This window comes from Catharus ustulatus, chromosome 34, assembly GCF_009819885.2.
Source record: "Catharus ustulatus isolate bCatUst1 chromosome 34, bCatUst1.pri.v2, whole genome shotgun sequence".
NCBI lineage: Eukaryota > Metazoa > Chordata > Aves > Passeriformes > Turdidae > Catharus > Catharus ustulatus.
The window spans coordinates 1205956-1229398 of record NC_046254.1 but is presented as its reverse complement, the minus strand read 5'-3'; the positions used below and the strand labels follow the sequence as shown (position 1 = coordinate 1229398).

Sequence of the window (23443 nt, the reverse complement as noted above, 5' to 3'; positions counted from 1 at the left end):
CTCCAGTACCCCCTGAAATCCCGCCCAACCCCCCCCAGGACCCTCCAGGACATCCCCAAACCCCCCCTAGGACCCCCCAAATCAAGTCTGAACCCCCCCAAATCCCCCTGAAATCCCTCCAGAACCCCCTGAAATCCCCCTAAATCCCCCTCAAATCCCCCTGAATCCCCCTTAGGACCCCTCAAAATCCCCCCAGGACCCCCTGAAATCCCCATAAATCCCCCTCAAACCCCCTCCCCACCCACCCCCCAACCATGTTCACCTGGCTGCGCCGCCACCCCCCCCTCCCGCCCCCCCGCCCCGGCCCTGCCCCAGCTCGGGGCTCTCTACAAATCCAAGCTGCTCCCGGTGGAGGAATTTTACGGCTTCTCCTCCTTCCACTCCCCGGCCCTGCACGACGCCGATTTCGAGGCCAAGCCCATGGTGCTGGTGATGGGGCAATACTCGAGTGGGAAAACTTCTTTCATCCAATATTTGCTGGAGCAAGAAATTCCCGGGGCCAGGGTGGGGCCCGAGCCAACCACGGACTCGTTCGTGGCCGTGATGCACGGGGAGAACGAGGGGATAACGCCGGGGAACGCGCTGGTGGTGGATCCCAAAAAACCCTTCAGGCATCTGGGGCAGTTTGGGAATGGATTCCTCAACAGGTGAGGTGGGATTTGGGGTTTGAGATGGGATTTGAGCTGAGATTTGGGGTCTGGGATCAGATTTGGGATCAGATTTGAGATGGCATCACACCCGGGAACGCCCTGGTGGTGGATCCCAAAAAAATCTTCAGGCACCTGGGGCAGTTTGGGAATGGATTCCTCAACAGGTGAGGGGGTTTGGGATGGGATTTGGGATCTAGATTGGGATTTGAGCTGAGATTTGGGGTCTGGGATCAGATTTGGGATGGGATCTAGAATGGGAATGCGCTGGTGGTGGATCCCAAAAAACCCTTCAGGCACCTGGGGCAGTTTGGGAATGGATTCCTCAACAGGTGAGATGGGATTTGGGGTTTGAGATGGGATTTGAGCTGGGATTTGGGATCTGGGATCAGATTTGGGATCAGATTTGAGATGGGATCTAGGATGGGAACGCCCTGGTGGTGGATCCCAAAAAACCCTTCAGGCACCTGGGGCAGTTTGGGAATGGATTCCTCAACAGGTGAGGGGGTTTGAGATGGAATTTAGGGTAAAATTTGGTGTTTGAGATGGGATTTGGGATGAAATTTGGGGTGGGATTTGGGATTTAGGATGGGATCTGGGATGGGATCTGGGGTGGGATCTAGAACGGGAACGCCCTGGTGGTGGATCCCAAAAAACCCTTCAGGCACCTGGGGCAGTTTGGGAATGGATTCCTGAACAGGTGAGGGGGTTTGGGATGGGATTTGGGATCTAGGTTGGGATTTGGGATGGGATTTGAGCCAGGATTTGGGGTTTGGGATGGGATCTAGAATGGGAACGCGCTGGTGGTGGATCCCAAAAAACCCTTCAGGCACCTGGGGCAGTTTGGGAATGGATTCCTCAACAGGTGAGATGGGATTTGGGGTTTAGGATGGGATTTGAGATGGGATTTGGTGTTTGAGATGGGATTTTGGGGTGGGATTTGGGGTTTGGGATGGGATCACGCCCGGGAACGCGCTGGTGGTGGATCCCAAAAAACCCTTCAGGCACCTGGGGCAGTTTGGGAATGGATTCCTCAACAGGTGAGGGGTCTGAGATGGAATTTGGGGTCTAGGTTGGGATTTAGGATGGGATCTGAGCCAGGATTTGGGGTCTGGGATCAGATCTGGGATGGGATCTGGGATTTGGGATCTAGGCTGGGAACGCGCTGGTGGTGGATCCCAAAAAACCCTTCAGGCACCTGGGGCAGTTTGGGAATGGATTCCTCAACAGGTGAGGGGGTCTGGGATGGGATTTAGGGTCAGATTTGGGGTGGGATTTGTGGTTTGGGATCAGATTTGAGATGGGATTTAGGGTGGGATTTGGGGTCTCAGATGGGATCTGGGATGGGATCTAGAATGGGAATCCGCTGGTGGTGGATCCCAAAAAACCCTTCAGGCACCTGGGGCAGTTTGGGAATGGATTCCTCAACAGGTGAGGTGGGATTTGGGGTTTGAGATGGGATTTGAGCTGGGATTTGGGATGGGATTTGGGGTCTGGGATCAGATTTGGGATGGGATCTAGGCTGGGAATGCGCTGCTGGTGGATCCCAAAAAACCCTTCAGGCACCTGGGGCAGATTGGGAATGGATTCCTGAACAGGTGAGGGATCTGAGATGGAATTTGGGATCTAGGTTGGAGTTTGAGCTGGGATTTGGGGTTTGAGATGGGATTTAGGGTGAGATTTGGGATCTGGGATCAGATTTGAGATGGGATCACACCCGGGAATGTGCTGGTGGTGGATCCCAAAAAACCCTTCAGGCACCTGGGGCAGTTTGGGAATGGATTCCTCAACAGGTGAGGGGGTTTGAGATGGAATTTGGGATCTAGGCTGGGATTTGAGATGGGATTTGGGGTCTGGGATCAGATTTGGGAGGGGATCTGGGATGGGATCTGAAGGGGATCACGCCCAGGAACGTGTTGGTGGTGGATCCCAAAAAACCCTTCAGGCACCTGGGGCAGTTTGGGAATGGATTCCTGAACAGGTGAGGGGGTTTGAGATGGAATTTGGGGTCTAGGCTGGAGTTTGAGCTGGGATTTGGTGTTTGAGATGGGATTTAGGGTGAAATTTGGGGTGGGATTTGGGGTTTGGGATGGGATCTAGAATGGAAACGCGCTGGTGGTGGATCCCAAAAAACCCTTCAGGCACCTGGGGCAGTTTGGGAATGGATTCCTCAACAGGTGAGGGGGCTGGGATGGGATTTAGGGTGAGATTTGATGTTTGATATGGGATTTGGGGTTTGAGATGGGATTTGAGATGGGATTTGGGGTCTGGAATCAGATTTGGGATCAGATTTGAGATGGGATCTAGGATGGGAATGTGCTGGTGGTGGATCCCAAAAAACCCTTCAGGCACCTGGGGCAGTTTGGGAATGGATTCCTCAACAGGTGAGGTGGTTTGAGACAGAATTTAGGGTGAAATTTGGGGGTTTCAGATGAGATTTGGGGTCTGGGATGGGATCTGGGATGGGATCTAGAATGGGAACGCGCTGGTGGTGGATCCCAAAAAACCCTTCAGGCACCTGGGGCAGTTTGGGAATGGATTCCTGAACAGGTGAGGTGGGATTTGGGGTTTAGGATGGGATTTGAGCTGGGATTTGGGGTTTGAGATGGAATTTAGGATGAAATTTGGGATTTGGGATGGGATCTAGAATGGGAATCTGCTGGTGGTGGATCCCAAAAAAACTTTCAGGCACCTGGGGCAGTTTGGGAATGGATTCCTCAAAAGGTGAGGTGGGATTTGGGGTCTGGGATGGGATTTGAACTGGGATTTGGGGTCTAGGATGGGATCTTAGCTGGGATTTGGGATCTGAGCTGGGATCTGAGCTGGGATCTGAGAGCAGGGATCAGAGTTGGGATTCAGGATCTGAGCTGGGATTTGAGACTTGAGCTGAGATCTGGGATCTGAGCTGAGATTTGGGATCTGAGCTGGGATTTGAGCTGGGATTTGGGATTTGGGATCTGAGCTGGGATCAGAGTTGGGATTCAGGATCTGAGCTGGGATCTGGGATCTGAGCTGGGATTTTAGATCTGGGTTGGGATTTGGGATCTGAGCTGGGATCAGAGTTGGGATTCAGGATCTGAGCGGGGATTTGAGCTGAGATTTGGGATCTGAGTTGGGATTCAGGATCTGGGCTGGGATTTGAGCTGGGATCTGGGATCTGAGCTGGGATTTGGGATCTGGGCTGGGATTCAGGATTTGAGGCAGGATTTGGGATCTGAGCTGGGATCTGGAATCTGGGCTGGGATCTGAGCTGGGATCTGAGCAGGGATTTGGCATCTGAGCTGGGATTTGAGATCTGAGCTGGGATTCAGGATTTGAGCTGGGATCTGAGCTGGGATTTGAGCTGAGATCAGAGCTGGGATTTGGGATCTGAGCTGGGATCTGAGCTGAAATTTGGGATCTGAGCTGGGATTCAGGATCTGGACTGGAACTGAGTTGGGATTTGGGATCTGAGCTGGGATTTGAGCTGAGATCTGAGCAGGGATTTGGGATCTGAGCTGGGATTCAGGATTTGAGGCAGGATTTGGGATTCGAGCTGGGATCTGAGCTGGGATTTGGGATTTGGGATCTGATCTGGGATTTGGGATCAGAACTGTGATCTGGACTGTGACTGAGCTGGGATTTGAAATCTGAGCTGGGATCAGAGCTGGGATTTGGGATCTGAGCTGAGATCTGGACTGGGACTGAGCTGGGATTTGGGATCTGAGCTGGGATTTGATCTGGGATTTGGGATTTGAGCTGGGATTCAGGATTTGAGGCAGGATTTGGGATTTGAGCTGGGATTTGTGCTGGGATTTGGGATCAGAGCTGGGATCTGAGCTGGGATTTGGGATCAGAACTGGGATCTGGACTGTGACTGAGCTGGGATTTGAAATCTGAGCTGGGATCTGAGCTGGGATTTGAGATCTGAGCTGGGGTCTGGGATCTGAGCTGAGATCTGAGCTGGGATTCAGGATCTGAGCTGGGATTTGAGATCTGAGCTGGGATCTGAGCTGGGATTTGAGATTTGGGCTGGGATCTGAGCTGGGATTTGGGATCTGAGCTGGGATTTGGGATCTGAGCTGGGATTTGGGATTTGAGCTGGGATTTGGGATCTGAGCTGGGATTTGAGATCTAAGCTGGGATCAGAGCTGGGATTTGGGGTTTGGGATCTGAGCTGGGATCTGAGCTGGGATTTGGGATTTGAGCTGGGATCTGGGATCAGAGCTGGGATTTGGGATCTGAGCTGGGATTTGGGATCTGAGGTGAGATCTGAGCTGGGATTTGGGATCTGAACTGGGATCTGAGCTGAGATTTGAGATTTGAGATGGGATTTGGGATCTGAGCTGAGATCTGGACTGGGATTTGGGATCTGAGCTGGGGTTTGGGGTCTGAGCTGGGATCAGAGTTGGGATTTGGGATCTGAGCTGGGATTTGAGCTGGGATTTGAGATCTGAGCTGGGATTTGAGATCTGAGCTGGGATCAGAGCTGGGATTTGGGATTTGGGATCTGAGCTGGGATCTGAGCTGGGATTTGGGATTTGAGCTGGGATTTGGGATCTGAGCTGGGATCAGAGCTGGGATTCAGGATCTGAGCTGGGATTTGGGATCAGAGCTGGGATTTGGGATCTGAGCTGGGATTTGAGATCTGAGCTGGGATTTGGGATTTGGAATCTGGGCTGGGATTTGGGATCTGGACTGGGATTTGAGCTGGGATTTGAGATCTGAGCTGGGATTTGGGATCTGAGCTGGGATTTAGGATTTGAGCCGGGATTTGGGATCTGGGATCCCCCCCAGGACCCCCCCAGCACCCCCCGGAATTCCCAACCCCACCCCCGACGGTTCCACCCCGATCCAGCCCCTCCTCTCCACCTTTCCCGGAATTTTTTTTCCATTTTCCACCCAAAACCCCCCAAATTTTGGTTGGGGGGGGGGGGCACCACCCCCTCCCCCCCCTCCCCCCCCTCCCCCCTCCCCAAATCCAGGATTTCCCCTCCCCCCACCCCCAATTTCCTCTTTAATTTGTGATTATCCCCATTTCCCCTCATTGTTTATTCCCATTTTTTCCACATTTTTTCCCCATTTTTTCCCATTTTTTCAAATTTTTTCCCCATTTGGACCCTCCCCACCCCCCACCCCCAACTCCCACCCTTCTCCCCATAATTTTTTTCAATTTTTTTCTATTTTTTTCTCATTTTTTTCCCCCTTTTTTGTGCCTCCCCCCGTGTTGGATGAGCCATCCCTTTGGAATTCCGCCCGCCCTTCCCAATCCCGGCGGCTCGGGCGGGGCTTGGGGGGGTTTTGGGGGGGTTTTTTTTTGTTAATTCGGATTTTTTTTAATTTTTTTAAAATTTTTTTGGGCCCTCCAGGTTCGTCTGTGCCACCCTGAATAATCAAGTTTTGGAAAGCATCACCCTGATCGACACCCCCGGGATTCTGGCGGGGGCAAAGCAGAGGGTCTGCAGGGGTAAGGGGGGTCCCGAAAATTTGGGGAGGGGGTTGGGGTGGGGGAGGGGGCGAAAAAATCCCGGGAAAATAAAAAAAACCCGGGGAAAATCGGAAAAAAAACGCGGGAAAAATGGGAAAAAACGAGTGGGAAAAGGGGAAAAAAATTAAAATTAATAAAATATTGGAGGGGAAAATCCCGAAATTTGGGGAGGGGCTGAAAAAACCCCGGGAAAATAAAAAAAAACCGGGGAAAATCGGAAAAAAACGCGGGAAAAATGGAAAAAAAAATGCGTGGGAAAAGGGGAAAAAAATTTTAAATCTCCAAAATCCAGGAGGGGAAATCCCGAAATTTGGGGAGGGGCTGAAAAAACCCCGGGAAATTAAAAAAAACGCGGGAAAAATGGAAAAAAAACGCGGGAAAAATGGGAAAAAAACGCGGGAAAAATAAAAAAAAAAACGAGTGGGAAAAAGGGAAAAAAAAAATTTGAATCTCCAAAATCCAGGAGGAGAAATCCCGAAATTTGGGGAGGGACTGAAAAAACCCCGGGAAAATAAAAAAAACCCGGGGAAAATCGGAAAAATAACGCGGGAAAAATGGAAAAAAACGCGGGAAAAATGGAAAAAAACGAGTGGGAAAAAGGAAAAAAAATTAAATTTCCAAAATCCTGGAGGGGAAAATCCTGAAATTTGGGGAGGGGTCGCTGGGGTGGGGGAGGGGATGAAAAAACCCGCGGGAAAAATGGAAAAAAACCGGGAAAAATAGAAAAAAACGCGGGAAAAATGGAAAAAAACGCGGGAAAATTGAAAAAAAACGCGGGAAAAATCGGAAAAAAACGCGGGAAAAAGGGAAAAAAAATTAAAATTAATAAAATGTTGGAGGGGAAATCGCGAAATTTGGGGAGGGGCTAAAAAAACCCCTGGAAAATAAAAAAAAACCGGGGAAAATCGGAAAAAAAACGCGGGAAAAATGGAAAAAAAACGAGTGGGAAAAGGGGAAAAAATTTAAAATTAATAAAATATTGGAGGGGAAATCCCGAAATTTGGGGAGGGGTCGCTGGGGTGGGGGAGGGGGTGAAAAAACCCGGGGGAATAAAAAAAACCCGGGGAAAATCGGAAAAAAAACGCGGGAAAAATGGAAAAAAACGCGGGAAAAATGGAAAAAAAAACGCGTGGGAAAAGGGGAAAAAAATTAAAATTAATAAAATCTTGGAGGGGAAATCCCGAAATTTGGGGAGGGGCTGAAAAAACCCCGGGAAAATTAAAAAAAACGCGGGAAAAATGGAAAAAAACGCGGGAAAAATGGAAAAAAAACGAGTGGGAAAAGGGGAAAAAAATTAAAATTAATAAAATATTGGAGGGGAAATCTCGAAATTTGGGGAGGGGTCGGTGAGGTGGGGGAGGGGGCGAAAAAACACCGGGGGAATAAAAAAAACCCGGGGAAAATCGGAAAAAAAACGCGGGAAAAATGGAAAAAAACGCGGGAAAAATCGAAAAAAAAAACGAGTGGGAAAAGGGAAAAAAAATTTTAAATGTCCAAAATCCAGGAGGGGAAAATCCTGAAATTTGGGGAGGGGTCGCTGGGGTGGGGGAGGGGGTGAAAAAACACCGGGGGAATAAAAAAAACGCGGGGAAAATGGGAAAAAACGCGGGAAAAAATCGAAAAAAACGCGGGAAAAATGGAAAAAAAACGAGTGGGAAAAGGGGAAAAAAAATTTTAAATCTCCAAAATCCAGGAGGAGAAATCCCGAAATTTGGGGAGGGGCTGAAAAAACCCCGGGAAAATAAAAAAAACCCGGGGAAAATGGAAAAAAACGCGGGAAAAATCGAAAAAAACGCGGGAAAAATGGGAAAAACGAGTGGGAAAAGGGGAAAAAATTAAAATTTATAAAATCCTGGAGGGGAAATCCCGAAATTTGGGGAGGGGCTGAAAAAACCCCGGGAAAATTAAAAAAAACGCGGGAAAAATGGAAAAAACGCGGGAAAAATCGGAAAAAAAACGCGGGAAAAATGGAAAAAAAAACGCGTGGGAAAAGGGAAAAAAATTAAAATTAATAAAATATTGGAGGGGAAAATCCTGAAATTTGGGGAGGGGTCGCTGGGGTGGGGGAGGGGGAGAAAAACCCCGGGGGAATAAAAAAAACCCGGGGAAAATCGGAAAAAAAACGCGGGAAAAATGGAAAAAAAACGCGGGAAAAATGGAAAAAACGAGTGGGAAAAGGGGAAAAAAATTAAAATTAATAAAATATTGGAGGGGAAAATCCCGAAATTTGGGGAGGGGCTGAAAAAACCCCGGGAAAATAAAAAAAAACCGGGGAAAATAGGAAAAAAACGCGGGAAAAATGGAAAAAAACGCGGGGAAAATGGGAAAAAAACGAGTGGGAAAAGGGAAAAAAAATTAAAATTAATAAAATATTGGAGGGGAAATCCCGAAATTTGGGGAGGGGCTAAAAAAACCCCGGGAAAATAAAAAAAAACCCGGGAAAAATGGAAAAAAACGCGGGAAAAATGGAAAAAAAACGAGTGGGAAAAGGGGAAAAAAATTAAAATTAATAAAATCTTGGAGGGAAAATCCCAAAATTTGGGGTTCAGGGGGGTCCCAAAATTTGGGGAGGGGTCTGCAGTGGGCGAGAGGACGAAAAAAAACGGGAAAAATAAAAAAAAACCGCGTGGAAAAAAGGGAAAAAAAATTGAAATTAATAAAATTTTGGCGGGAAAACCCGAAATTTTGGGGGAATTTTGGGGATTTTTTGCCGAAGTTTTGGGTGGGGGAGGGGCGGAATTCCCGGGAATTTTGCCAGGAATTTTCCAGGCGGGGCCCAAACCCCTCCCCCCCCATTTCCTCCCCCACCCCAAAATCGGCGGCGGCTGCCAAGGGAGGGGTGGGGGAGGGGTGGGAAAAGGGGGAGGGGTGGGAAAAAAGGGAATTTGGGATTTTGGGATTTTGGGATTTGGGGCTGGGAATTAATTCGGGTTCGTTTGGGCTCGGTTTGGGGTTTAGGCTCGGGTTTAGGCTCGGGTTTAGGGTGGGATTTGGGGTTTTTAAAATAATTTCAAATTTTCGGGTTCTTAAAATGAATTATTTCAGGGTTAGGCTCGGGTTTAGGGCTGGTTTAGGATTGGATTTAGGATTGGGTTTAGACTCGGGTTTAGGGCGGGATTTGGGGCTGGATTTGGGGTTTTAATCGGAATTTCAGAATTTCTGGTTCTTAAAATGAATTATTTCAGGATTAGGGCTGCATTTAGGATTGGATTAGGGCAGGATTAGGCTCAGGTTTGGGGCTGGTTTAGGATTGGATTTAGGCTCGGGTTTAGGGTGGGATTTGGGGCAGGATTTGGGGTTTTTATCGGAATTCCAGAATTTCAGAATCTTGGGTTTTTACAATGAATTATTTCAGGATTAGGCTCGGATTTAGGGCTGGTTTAAGGTAGGATTAGGGTTGGATTTGGGGTTGGATTAGGGCAGGATTTAGGGTGAGGTTTAGGGCAGGATTAGGATTGGATTTAGGGCTGGATTTGGGGTTTTAATCAGAATTTCAGAATGTCAGAATCTTGGGTTTTTACAATGAATTATTTTGGGATTAGGGTTGGATTAGGCTCAGGTTTAGGGTAAGATTAGGATTGGATTTAGGCTCGAGTTTAGGCTCGGGTTTAGGGCGGGATTTGGGGTTTTTATAATAATTTCAGAATTTCTGGTTCTTAAAATGAATTATTTCAGGATTAGGGTTGGATTTAGGATTGGATTTATGATTTATTTAGGGAATTTTGGGATCTAACCCCCATTTTTTTCCAGGTTATGACTTCCCAACCGTGCTGTGCTGGTTCCTGGGTTGGGATTGGGGTTGGATTTGGGATTAATTCAGGATTTAGGATTGGATTTATGATTTATTTAGGGAATTTTTGGGATCTAACCCCATTTTTTTTCCAGGCTACGACTTCCCAGCCGTGCTGCACTTGTTCCTGTTTTGGGATTGGGGTTGGATTTGGGATTAGGGCTGGATTTAGGATTGGATTTACGATTTCCATCACAATTTGGAAACCCAATCCCATTTTTTTCCTGACTATGATTTCCCAACTGTGCTGCACTGGTTCTTACAATGAATTATTTTGGGATTAGAGCTGGATTTAGGATTGGATTTAGGATTTCCATCACAATTTTGGGATCTAACCCCATTTTTTTTCCAGGTTACGACTTCCCAGCCATGCTGTGCTGGTTCCTGTTTTGGGATTAGGATTGGATTTGGGATTAGGGCTGGATTTAGGATTGGATTTAGGATTTCCATCACAATTATGAAACCCAATCCCATTTTTTTCCAGGCTACGACTTCCCAGCCATGCTGCGCTGGTTCCTGTTTTGGGATTAGGGTTGGATTTGGGATTAGGGTTGGATTTAGGATTGGATTTAGGATTTCTATCACAATTTTGGGGTCTAACCCCCATTTTATTCCAGGCTACAATTTCCCAACCGTGCTGTGCTGGTTCCTGGGCTGGATTATTTTGGGATTTGGGATCAATTTAGGGTTTCCATCACAATTTTGGGATCCAATCCCATTTTTTTCCAGGTTACGATTTCCCAACCGTGCTGCGCTGGTTCTTGGGCTGGAATTGGGGCTGGATTTGGGATTAATTCAGGATTTAGGATTGGATTTAGGATTTATTTAGGGAATTTTAGGATCTAACCCCCATTTTATTCCAGGTTACGATTTCCCAGCCATGCTGTGCTGGTTCCAGGGCTGGATTAATTTGGGATTAGGATTGGATTTAGGATGAATTTAGGGAATTTTAGAACCCAATCCCATTTTTTTTCCCAGGCTATGATTTCCCAACTGTGCTGGGCTGGTTCCTGGGCTGGATTAATTCTGGATTAGGGCTGGATTTATGATTTATTTAGGGAATTTTAGAACCCAATCCCATTTTTTTCCCAGGTTACGACTTCCCAGCCGTGCTGAGCTGGTTCCTACAATGAATTATTTTGGGATTAGGGCTGGATTTAGGATTGGATTTAGGATTTCTATCACAATTTTGGGATCTAGCCCCTTTTTTTTTTCCAGGTTACGACTTCCCAGCCGTGCTGCGCTGGTTCGCCGAGCGCGTCGACCTCATCATCCTCCTCTTCGACGCCCACAAATTGGAGATCTCCGACGAGTTCTCGGCGGCGCTGGCGGCGCTGCGGGGCCACGAGGACAAAATCCGCGTGGTGCTCAACAAGGCGGACGCCGTGGGGGCCCAGCAGCTCATGAGGGTCTACGGGGCCCTGCTCTGGGTTCTGGGGAAGGTGGTGGACACGCCCGAGGTGCTGCGGGTTTTCATCGGCTCCTTCTGGGCGCGGCCGCTGCTGAGCGCGGAGAACCGGCGGCTCTTCGAGCTGGAGGAGCAGGATCTGTTCCGCGAGATCCAGGAGCTGCCGCGCAACGCCGCGCGCCGCAAGCTCAACGATCTGGTCAAGAGGGCCAGGCTGGTTAAGGTGACAGGGGTTTGGGATCGTTCTGGGGGTGTTTGGGGTTTGGGATTTGGGATTTTGGGTTTGGAGTTTGGAAGCGCCGCAAGCTCAACGATCTGGTCAAGAGGGCCAGGCTGGTTAAGGTGAGAGAGGTTTTGGGGTCGTTCTGGGGGTGTTTGGGGTTTGGGATTTGGGATTTTGGGTTTGGAGTTTGGGAGCGCCACAAGCTCAACGATCTGGTCAAGAGAGCGCGGCTCATTAAGGTGAGGGAGTTTGGGATTTGGGGTTTGGGATTTGGGGTCATTCTGGGGTGTTTGAGGTCGTTCTGGGGGTTTGGGATTGTCCTGGGGTGTTCAGGATTTGGGATCATCCTGAGGTGTTTGGGGTTTGGGATCATTCTGGGAGTTTGGGATTTTGGGTTTGGAGTTTGGGAGCACCACAAGCTCAATGATCTGGTCAAGAGAGCGAGGTTGGTTAAGGTGAGAGGGGTTTGGGATTGTCCTGGGTGGGTTGGGATTTGGTTTAGGGTTTGGGATTTGGGTTTGGGATTTGGGGTTTGGGATTTGGGGTCATTCTGGGAGTTTGGGATTTGGGATTTTGGGTTTGAGGTTTGGGAGCGCCGCAAGCTCAACAATCTGGTCAAGAGAGCGTGTCTGGTTAAAGTCAGAGAGGTTTTGGGATTGTCTTGAGGTGTTTGGGATTTGGGTTTGGGGTTTTGGGTTTGGGTTTTGGGTTTGGGTTTGGGGTTTGGGGCCTGTTCGAGCTGGAGGAGCAGGATCTGTTCCGCGAGATCCAGGAGCTGCCGCGCAACGCCGCGCGGCGCAAGCTCAACGATCTGGTCAAGAGGGCCAGGCTGGTTAAGGTGAGAGGGGTTTGGGGTTTAGGATTTAGGATTTGGGGTCATTCTGGGGTGTTTGGGATTTGGGATTTTGGGTTTGAGGTTTGGGAGCGCCACAAGCTCAACGATCTGGTCAAGAGAGCGAGGCTGGTTAAGGTGAGAAGGGTTTTGGGTTTGGGTTTGGGATTTGGGGTCATTCTGGGGTGTTTGAGGTCGTTCTGGGGGTTTGGGATTGTCCTGGAAGCTTTGGGGTTTGGGATTTGGGGTTTGGGTTTGGGGTTTGGCGGCTCTTCGAGCTGGAGGAGCAGGATCTGTTCCGCGAGATCCAGGAGCTGCCGCGCAACGCCGCGCGCCGCAAGCTCAACGATCTGGTGAAACGGGCCAGGCTGGTTAAGGTGAGAGAGGTTTGGGGTTTGGGTTTAGGATTTGGGGTCATTCTGGGGCTTTGGGATTTGGGATTTTGGGTTTGGAGTTTGAGAGCGCCACAAGCTCAACGATCTGGTCAAGAGGGCGAGACTGGTTAAGGTGAGAGGGATTTGGGGTTTGGGTTTGGGATTTGGGGTCATTCTGGGGTGTTTGAGGTCGTTCTGGGGGTTTGGGATTTGGGATTTGGGGTTTGGAGTTTGGGAGCGCCACAAGCTCAACGATCTGGTCAAGAGAGTGAGGCTGGTAAAAGTCAGAGAGGTTTTGGGATTGTCCTGAGGTGTTTGGGATTTGAGTTTGGGTTTGGGATTTGTGTTTGGGGTTTGGGATTTGGGTTTGGGGCTTGGGGTGTGGGGTCATTCTGGGGGTTTGGGTTTGGGGTTTGGGAGCGCCACAAGCTCAATGATCTGGTCAAGAGAGCGAGGCTGGTTAAGGTGAGAGAGGATTGAGATTGTCCTGGGCGGGTTGGGATTTGGTTTAGGGTTTGGGATTTGGGTTTAGGGTTTGGGGTTTGGGATTTGGGGTCATTCTGGGGCGTTTGAGGTCGTTCTGGGAGTTTGGGGTTTGGGGATTTGGAGATTAAAGTTTGAGGTTTGGGAGCGCCTCAAGCTCAACGATCTGGTCAAGAGAGCGCAGCTGGTTAAGGTGAGAGAGGATTGGGGTTGGGTTTGGAGATCTGGGATTCAGGTTTTGGGGTCGTTCTGGGGCTTTGGGATCATCCTGGGGCGTTTGGGATTTGGGGTCATTCTGGGGCTTTGGGATTTGGGATTTTGGGTTTGGAGTTTGGGAGCGCCACAAGCTCAACGATCTGGTGAAGAGAGCGCGGCTCGTTAAGGTGAGAGGGATTGGGTTTGGGTTTGGGGTTTGGGGTCATTCTGGGGTGTTTGAGGTCGTTCTGGGGGTTTAGGATTTGGGATTTTGGGTTTGGGGCTTGGGAGCGCCGCAAGCTCAACGATCTGGTCAAGAGAGCGAGGCTGGTTAAGGTGAGAGGGGTTTGGGATTGTCCTGGGCGAGTTGGGATTTGGTTTTGGGTTTGGGTTTGGGATTTGGGATTTGGGGTCATTCTGGGGTGTTTGAGGTCATTCTGGGGGTTTGGGATTTGGGATTTGGGGTTTGGAGTTTGGGAGCGCCACAAGCTCAACGATCTGGTGAAGAGGGCCAGGTTGGTTAAGGTGAGAGGGGATTTGGGGTCATCCTGGGGTGTTTGGGATTTGGGTTTGGGTTTGGGTTTGGGATTTGGGGTCATTCTGGGGTGTTTTAGGTCGTTCTGGCAGTTTGGGGTTTGGGGATTTGGAGATTAAAGTTTGGAGTTTGGGAGCGCCACAAACTCAACGATCTGGTCAAGAGGGCCAGGCGGGTTAAGGTGAGAGAGGATTTTGGGGTTTGAGTTTGGGGTTTGGGATCGTTCTGGGGGTGTTTGAGGTTGTCCTGAGGTGTTTGGGATTTGGGATTTGGAGTTTGGGTTTGGGATTTGGGGTCATTCTGGGGTGTTTTAGGTCGTTCTGGGGGTTTGGGGTTTGGGATTTTGGGTTTCGAGTTTGGGAGCGCCGCAAGCTCAACGATCTGGTCAAGAGAGCCAGGCTGGTTAAGGTGAGAGGGGTTGGGTTTGGGGTTTGGGGTTTGGGATCGTTCTGGGGTGTTTGAGGTCGTTCTGGGAGTTTGGGATTGTCCTGGGGTGTTTGGGATTTGGGATTTGGGGTCATTCTGGGGCTTTGGGATTTGGGATTTTGGGTTTGAGGTTTGGGAGCGCCACAAGCTCAACGATCTGGTCAAGAGAGCGAGGTTGGTTAAGGTGAGAGAGGTTTGGGATCATCCTGGGGGTTTGGGGGATCCAGGAGGATCCAGAATTTTTGGGATCACCCCAGAGCTTCCAGTGGGGTTTGGGGATCCTCTCGGAACCGTCCATGACTTTTAGGTCGCCCTTCTTTGGGATCCCCTAGAGGTTCCTGTTTAATTTTGGGGTGATCCAGTGGATCCTATCCCAGACTCCTGGGGGTTTTTTGATCCCCTGGAAGTTCCTATCAAAATTTGTGTGATCCATTGGATCCCAGAGGATCCCAACCCCATTCTCTCCACGCCTTGATCCTGTCCTGGGCTCCTGTGGTGTTTTTGTGCCGTCGTGTTTAAATTTTTTTGTTTGTTTTTTGTGGCTTTTTTCCCCTCTGGATATTCCCATTAAATTTTGGGTTGATCCAGTGGATCCCAATGGATCCCAACCCCATTTTTTTCCCCTCCAGGTGCACGCCCTGATCCTCTCCAGGTCCCTGGGGGTACCCTCATTGATTTTGGGGTGATCCAGTGGATCCTATCCCAGGCTCCTGGGTTTTTTTTGATCCCCTGGAAGTTCCTATCAAATTTTGTGTGATCCAGTGGATCCCAGTGGATCCCAACCCCATTCTCCCCACGCCTTGATCCTCTCCTGGGCTCCTGTGGTGTTTTTGTGCCGTCGTGTTTATTTTTGTTTGTTTGTTTTTTGTGGTTTTTTTCCCCCTCTGGATATTCCCATTAAATTTTGGGGTGATCCAGTGGATCCCAGCGGATCCCAACCCCATTTTTTTTTCCCCCAGGTGCACACCCTGATCCTCTCCAGGTCCCTGGGGGTGTCCCCATGGATTTGGGGGTGATCCAGTGGATCCCATCCCAGGCTCCTGGGGTTTTTGGGGATCCTCTGGATGTTCCTGTCAATTTTTGGGTGATCCAGTGGATCCAGTCCCAGGCTCCTGGGATTTTTTTTCATCCCCTGGATATTCCTGTTTAATTTTGTGGTGATCCAGTGGATCCCAGAGGATCCCAACCCCATTCTCTCCACGCCTTGATCCTGTCCTGAGCTCCTGTGGTGGTTTTGTGCCGTCGTGTTTAATTTTTTTTTGTTTGTTTTTTGTGGATTTTTTCCCCTCTGGATATTCCCATTAAATTTTGTGTGATCCAGTGGATCCCAGTGGATCCCAACCCCATTCCTTTCCCCCCCAGGTGCACGTCCTGATCCTGTCCTGCGCTCCTGAATTTTAAAATTCTTTTTCCCCCTGGATCCCCTGGATATTCCCTGTTAAATTTTGTGTGATCCAGTAGATCCCAGCGGATCCCAACCCCATTTTCTCCCCCTCCAGGTTCACGCCCTGATCCTGTCGCGGCTGCAGCAGGAGCTGCCGGCGCTGCTGGGGCGCCGCGGGCGCCGCAAACGCCTGATCCAGCGGCTGCCGGCGCTGCTGGGCCGGATCCAGAGCGAGCACCAGATCCCGCCGGGGGATCTGCCCGACTGCGCACGGCTCCAGGTGAGGGATCTGAGGGGATCTGAGGGGTTTTGGGGCGTTTGGGGGGGATTTGAGGGGATTTATGGGGGGTTGGGGGATCCAGAGCGAGCACCAGATCCCGCCCAGGGGGATCTGCCCGACTGCACCCGGCTCCAGGTGAGGGGATCCACCGGGATCTGAGTGGATTCAGAGGGATCTGAGAGGATCTGAAGGGATCTGAGGGGAAATCTGGGGGATTTGGGGGGGTTGGGGGATCCAGAGCGAGCACCAGATCCCGCCCAGGGGAATCTACCTGGCTGTGAGCAGCTCCAGGTGAGGGGATCCCTTGGGATCTGAGGGGATCTGAAGGGATCCATTGGGATCTGGGGGGTTCTGAGGGGGGATTTGGGGATCCAGAGTGAGCACCAGATCCCGCCCCAGGGGGATCTGCCCGACTGCGCCCGGCTCCAGGTGAGGGATCTGAGGGGATCTGGGGGGTTTGGGGGTGTTTAGGGGGGTTTGGGGGATCCAGAGTGAGCACCAGATCCCGCCCAGGGGAATCTACCTGGCTGTGTGCAGCTCCAGGTGAGGGGATCCACTGGGATCTGAGGGGATCTGAGGGGATCCAGAGGGGATCTGAGGGGATCTGGGGGGATTTGGGGGGATCTGAGGGGGTTTGGGGGATCCAGAGCGAGCACCAGATCCCGCCCAGGGGAATCTACCTGGCTGTGTGCAGCTCCAGGTGAGGGGATCCACTGGGATCTGAGGGGATCTGAGGGGATCCAGAGGGGATCTGAGGGGATCTGGGGGGATTTGGGGGGATCTGAGGGGGTTTGGGGGATCCAGAGCGAGCACCAGATCCCACCCAGGGGAATTTACCTGGCTGTGTGCAGCTCCAGGTGAGGGGATCCACTGGGATCTGAGGGGATCTGAGGGGATTTATGGGGGTTTGGGGGATCCAGAGCGAGCACCAGATCCCGCCCAGGGGGATCTGCCCGACTGCACCCGGCTCCAGGTGAGGGATCTGGGGGGATCTGGGGGGATCTGAGGGGATCTGAGGGATTCTGGGGAGTTTGGGAGGGATCTGGGGGGGTTTGGGGGATCCAGAGCGAGCACCAGATCCTGCCCAGGGGAATCTACCTGGCTGCACCCGGCTCCAGGTGAGGGATCTGAGGGGATCTGAGGGGATCTGAGGGGATCCATTGGGATCTGAGGGGATCTGGGGGGATTTGAGGGGATTTATGGGGGGTTGGGGGATCCAGAGCGAGCACCAGATCCCGCCCAGGGGGATCTGCCCGACTGCGCCCGGCTCCAGGTGAGGGATCTGAAGGGATCCATTGGGATCTGGGGGGTTTAGGGGGATTTAGGGGGGATTTGGGGATCCAGAGCGAGCACCAGATCCCGCCCAGGGGGATCTGCCCGACTGTGCCCGGCTCCAGGTGAGGGGATCCACTGGGATCTGAGTGGATCTGAGGGGAAATCTGGGGGGTTTGGGGGGGTTTGGGGATCCAGAGCGAGCACCAGATCCCGCCCAGGGGAATCTACCTGGCTGTGTGCAGCTCCAGGTGAGGGGATCCACTGGGATCCACTGGGATTCACCAGGATCTGAGGGGATCTGGGGGGATCTGAGGGGATCTGAGGGGAAATCTGGGGGATTTAGGGGGGATTTGGGGATCCACAGTGAGCACCAGATCCCGCCGGGGGATCTGCCCGACTGCGCCCGGCTCCAGGTGAGGGATCTGAGGGGATCTGGGGGGATCTGGGGGGATCTGAGGGGATCTGGGGGGATCTGGGGGATTTTGGGGGGATTTGGGGGGATTGGGGATCCAGAGCGAGCACCAGATCCCGCCGGGGGATCTGCCCGACTGCGCCCGGCTCCAGGTGAGGGATCTGAGGGGATCTGGGGGGGAGGTTTTGTGATTTTATGAGTTTTATTGGGATCCAATGAGGTTTTGGGGGGAATCCAATGGGGTTTTTGAGATCTGATGGGGTATTTTTTGGGAAATCCAATGTGGTTTTTTGGGCTCCAATTTGGTTTTTTGGGGGAGATCCAATGGGTTTTTTTGGGCTCCAATTTGATTTTTTGGGAGTGATCCAATGTGGATTTTTGGGGGGAATCCAATGAGGTTTTTTGGGATCTGATGGGGTTTTTTTTGGAAATCCAATGTAGTTTTTTGGGGATCCAATGTGGATTTTTGGGGGATGATCCAATGTAGTTTTTTGGGCTCCAATTTGGTTTTTTGGGGGAAATCCAATGTGGTTTTTTTGGGATCCAATGAGGTTTTTTGGGGAGTGATCCAATGTGGATTTTTGGGGGGAATGCAATGAGGTTTTTTGGGATCTGATGGGGTTTTTTTGGGAAATCTACTGTGGTTTTTTTGGGTTCAATTTGGTTTTTTGGGGGGGGAATCCAATGTGGATTTTTTGGGATCTAATTTGGGTTTTTTGGGGAGTGATCCAATGTGGATTTTTGGGGGGTGATCCAATGGTTTTTTTGAGATCTGATGGGTTTTTTTGGGGGGAATCCAATGAGTTTTTTTGGGAAATCCAATGTGGTTTTTTAGGATCCAATTTGCTTTTTCTGAGTGGGACAATCCAATGAGTTTTTTTGGAATCCAATTGGGGTTTTTTGGGATCCAATTTGGGTTTTTGGGGGGGAAATTCCAATGAGGTTTTTTTTTAAAATCCAGTGGGGTTTTTTGGGATCTGATGAGGTTTTTTTGGGAAATCCAATGTGGTTTTTTGGGATCTGATGAGGTTTTTTTGGGAGGAATCCAATGGGGTTTTTGAGATCTGATGGGTTTTTGGGTGGAATCCAATGTGATTTTTTTGGGCTCCAATTTGATTTTTTGGGGAGTGATCCAATGTGGATTTTTGGGGGGAATCCAATGAGGTTTTTTGGGATCTGATGAGGGTTTTTTTGGAAATCCAATGTAGTTTTTTGGGGATCCAATGTGGATTTTTGGCGGATGATCCAATGTGGTTTTTTTGGGATCCAATTTGGTTTTTTGGGGAGTGATCCAATGTGGATTTTGGGGGGGAATCCAATGAGTTTTTTGGGAAATCCAATGTGGTTTTTTGAGATCCAATTTGCTTTTTCTGAGGGGACAATCCAATGAGTTTTTTTGGAATCCAATTGGGGTTTTTGGGATCCAATTTGGTTTTTTAGGGGGGAACACCATGGGGTTTTTTGGGAGGAATCCAATGTGGTTTTCTGGGATCTGATGAGTTTTTTTTGGGAGGAATCCAGTGTGGTTTTTTGGGATCTGATGGGTTTTTTGAGATATGATGAGGTTTTTTTGGGAAATCCAATGTGGTTTTTTGAGATCCAATTTGCTTTTTTTGAGTGGGACAATCCAATGAGGTTTTTTGGAATCCAATGTGGTTTTTTGGGATCTGATGAGGTTTTTTGGGGGAAATCAAATGTGGTTTTTTGGGATCTGATGGGTTTTTTGAGATATGATGAGGTTTTTTTTGGGAAATCCAATGTGGTTTTTTGGGATCCAATTTCCTTTTTTCGAGTGGACAACCCACTGTATTTTTTTTGAGACCAAATGACTTTTTTTTGATGACCCAACCTTTTTTCCCCAACAACATTTTTTAAAAACCCCCCTAAAATTTTTTCCCCACTTCTCCCCACATCCCCCCACCCCAGGAACACCTCCTAACCCGCGACCTCTCCCGTTTACCCGGCCCCAAACGGCGCCTCCTGGCCGGCCTGGACGAGCTGCTGAGCCGGGATTTACCGGCCCTGAGCCCTCAACTGGCCCAGGAGGAGCCGCCGGGGCCGGGCGTGCGCGGCGGAGCCTTCGACGGCGCCCTGGGCCCGTTCGGCGTCGATTCTGATGAAGAAGAAGACAACGAAGAAGACGAAGATGAGTGGGTGGTGATGAAGGACAAGGCCAAATACGACGAGATTTTCTACGGCTTGGCGCCCAACGGGGGGAAGTTGAGCGGGAAGAGAGCCAAGGGTTGGATGGTGGCCAGCAACTTGCCCAGCTCGGTTTTGGGGAGGATTTGGCAGCTCAGCGACGTGGACAGGGACGGGATGTTGGACCACGAGGAGTTCGCCTTGGCCGGGCACCTGATCGGGGCTAAGCTGGAGGGGAGGGGGTTGCCGGCGGATCTGCCGCCGCGCCTGGTGCCGCCCTCCAAGAGGAGGCACAAGGGGTCGGCGGAGTGAGTGACCCCAAAAAAATGAAAATTCCCTAAAAATCCCGTTAAAAATGGTCCAAAGAGCACAAAAATACGTCCAAAAACCAACCAGAATCCAAAAAAAACCAGTCAGAAACCAAAAAAGCCAAAAAAAATCCAAAATCAGGGATTTACAGACACCCCCAAGAGGAGGCACAAGGGGTCAGCGGAGTGACCCCAAAAAATCAAAATTCACCTAAAAATCCCATTAAAAATGGCCCAAAGATTGCAAAAATCCGCTCAGAAAAACCTAAAAAAATCCAAAATCAGGGATTTACTGACACCCCCAAGAGGAGGCACAAGGGGTCGGCGGAGTGACCCCAAAAAAATCAAAATTCACCCCAAAATCCCACTGAGAACAGCCCAAATAGCACAAAAATCCACCCAAAAAAATCCAAAATTCACCCCAAAATCCTGCTAAAAATGGCTCAAAGAGCGCAAAAATCCAGTCAAAAACAGTCAAAAAACAGGCAAAAAAATCCAAAATCAGGGATTTACTGACACCCCCAAGAGGAGGCACAAGGGGTCGGCTGAGTGACCCCAAAAAAATCAAAATTCACCCCAAAATTCCGTAAAAAATGGTTCAAAGAGCACAAAAATCCGCTCAGAAAAACCAAAAAACCAAAAAAAAAACCAAAAAAAAAATCCAAAATCAGGGATTTACTGACACCCCCAAGAGGAGGCACAAGGGGTCGGCGGAGTGACCCCAAAAAAATCAAAATTTGCCCCAAAATCCTGCTAAAAATGGCTCAAATAGCACAAAAATCCACCCAAAAAAATCCAAAATTCACCCCAAAATCCTGCTAAAAATGGCTCAAAGAGCGCAAAAATCCAGTCAAAACCAGCCAGAAACCCACGAAAAAAACCTAAAAAAACCAAAAAAACTCAAAATCAGGGATTTACAGACACCTCCTGTGCCTGGTGCCACCCTCCAAGAGGAGGCACAAGGGGTCGGCGGAGTGAGCACAAAAAAATCGAAATTATCTAAAAATCCCGTTAAAAACGACCCAAAGATTGCAAAAATCCGCTCAGAAAACAGCCAGAAACCAAAAAAAACCCAGCCAGAAACCAAAAAACCCAAAAAAAACCAAAATCAGGGATTTGTGGATCTGCCGCCGCGCCTGGTGCCGCCCTCCAAGAGGAGGCACAAGGGGTCGGCGGAGTGAGCACAAAAAAATTGAAATTCACCCCAAAATCCCACTTAAAATGACTCAAAGAGCGCCAAAATACGTCCAAAAACCAACCAGAAACCAAAAAAAAACCAACCAGAAACCAAAAAAGCCAAAAAAAAATCCAAAATCAGGGATTTACTGACACCCCCAAGAGGAGGCACAAGGGGTCGGCTGAGTGACCCCCAAAAAAATCAAAATTCCCTAAAAAATCCTGTTAAAAACGGTCCAAAGAGTGCAAAAATCCAGCCAAAAACAGCCAAAAAACAAAAAAAATAAGCCAAAAAAAATCCAAAATCAGGGATTTACAGACACCCCCAAGAGGAGGCACAAGGGGTCGGCGGAGTGACCCCAAAAAAATCAAAATTCACCCCAAAATCCTGTTAAAAATGGCTCAAAGAGCACAAAAATCCACTCCAAAAACAGCCAAAAAACAAAAAAAAAGCCAAAAAAAATCCAAAATCAGGGATTTACTGACACCCCCAAGAGGAGGCACAAGGGGTCGGCGGAGTGACCCCAAAAAAATGAAAATTCCCTAAAAAATCCCAATAAAAATGGCTCAAAGAGCACAAAAATCCACTCAGAAAAACCAAAAAAAACCAAAAAAAAAGCCAAAAAAAATCCAAATTCAGGGATTTACAGACACCTCCAAGAGGAGGCACAAGGGGTCGGCTGAGTGACCCCAAAAAAATCAAAATTCCCCAAAAAATCCCGTTAAAAATGGTTCAAAGAGCGCAAAAATCCAACCAAAAACAGACAAAAAATAGACAAAGAAAAGCAAAATCAAAGATTTACAGACACCCCCAAGAGGAGGCACGAGGGGTCGGCTGAGTGAGCACAAAAAAATTGAATTTCCCTAAAAAATCCCATTAAAAACGGTCCAAAGAGCACAAAAATCCACTCCAAAAACAGCCAAAAAACAAAAAATAAAGCCAAAAAAAATCCAAAATCAGGGATTTACTGACACCCCCAAGAGGAGGCACAAGGGGTCTGCTGAGTGACCCCAAAAAAATCAAAATTCACCCCAAAATCCTGTTAAAAATGGCTAAAAGAGCACAAAAATCCATTCCAAAAACAGCCAAAAAACAAAAAAAAAAGCCAAAAAAAATCCAAAATCAGGGATTTACGGACACCCCCAAGAGGAGGCACAAGGGGTCGGCGGAGTGACCCCAAAAAAAATCAAAATTATCTAAAAAATCCCGTTAAAAATGGCTCAAAGAGCGCAAAAATCCAGCCAAAACCAGCCAGAAAACAGCCAAAAAAACCAAAAAAAAACCAAAAAAAAATCCAAAATCAGGGATTTACTGACACCCCCAAGAGGAGGCACAAGGGGTCGGCAGAGTGACCCCAAAAAAATCAAAATTCTCCAAAAAATCCTGTTAAAAATGGCTTAAAGAGGGCCAAAATATGTCCAAAATCAGCAAGAAAACGAAAAAAAAAGCCAAAAAAAATCCAAAATCAGGGATTTACAGACATCCCCAAGAGGAGGCACAAGGGGTCGGCTGAGTGACCCCAAAAAAATCAAAATTCACCCCAAAATCCTGTTAAAAATGGTTCAAAGATTGCAAAAATCCGCTCAGAAAACCAAAAAAAACCAAAACAAAAAACCCCAAAATCAGGAATTTACAGACACCCCACAGAGGGGATTTGGGGCTGAGTGACCCCAAAAAAAAATCCCAAAAAATCCCATTAAAAATCCCAAAAATCCGTCCAGAAACCCCAAAAAAAATCCCAAAAAAATCCCAAAAAATCCCATTAGAAACCCCAAAAATCCGTCCAGAAACCACCAAAAAAAACCCCAAAAAAATCCCAAAAAATCCCATTAAAAATCCCAAAAAATCCGTCCAGAAACCACCCAAAAAAAAACCAAAAAAAAATCCCAAAAATCCCCCAAAAATTCGAGGGTGCCCCAATAAAGGCAGAGCGAGGATGGAGGAGCTGGGCTGGATTTTGGGGTTTTTGGGGGAAAAAAAAAGAGAATTTTTGGGGTTTTTGGGGGTCGTTTTTGGGGGGATTTTGGGGGGATTTTGGGGGGATTTGGGGCTCATTTTTTGGGGTATTTGGGGCTCTTTTTGGGG

The 23443-nt window shown here is 49.1% G+C and overlaps 1 protein-coding gene across 1 annotated transcript; it reads left to right on the top strand.

Moving 5' to 3' along the window:
- Window positions 1-267: 267 nt before the first annotated feature.
- Window positions 268-20185, top strand: EHD2 (EH domain containing 2; the record flags this gene model as incomplete). The annotated part of the gene is made up of 5 exons (XM_033083879.1): window positions 268-647; window positions 5996-6093; window positions 11123-11535; window positions 15880-16044; window positions 19658-20185. Coding segments are annotated over 5 exons (1584 nt in total), but the record flags the coding sequence as incomplete, so codon positions are not given.
- Window positions 20186-23443: the final 3258 nt, after the last annotated feature.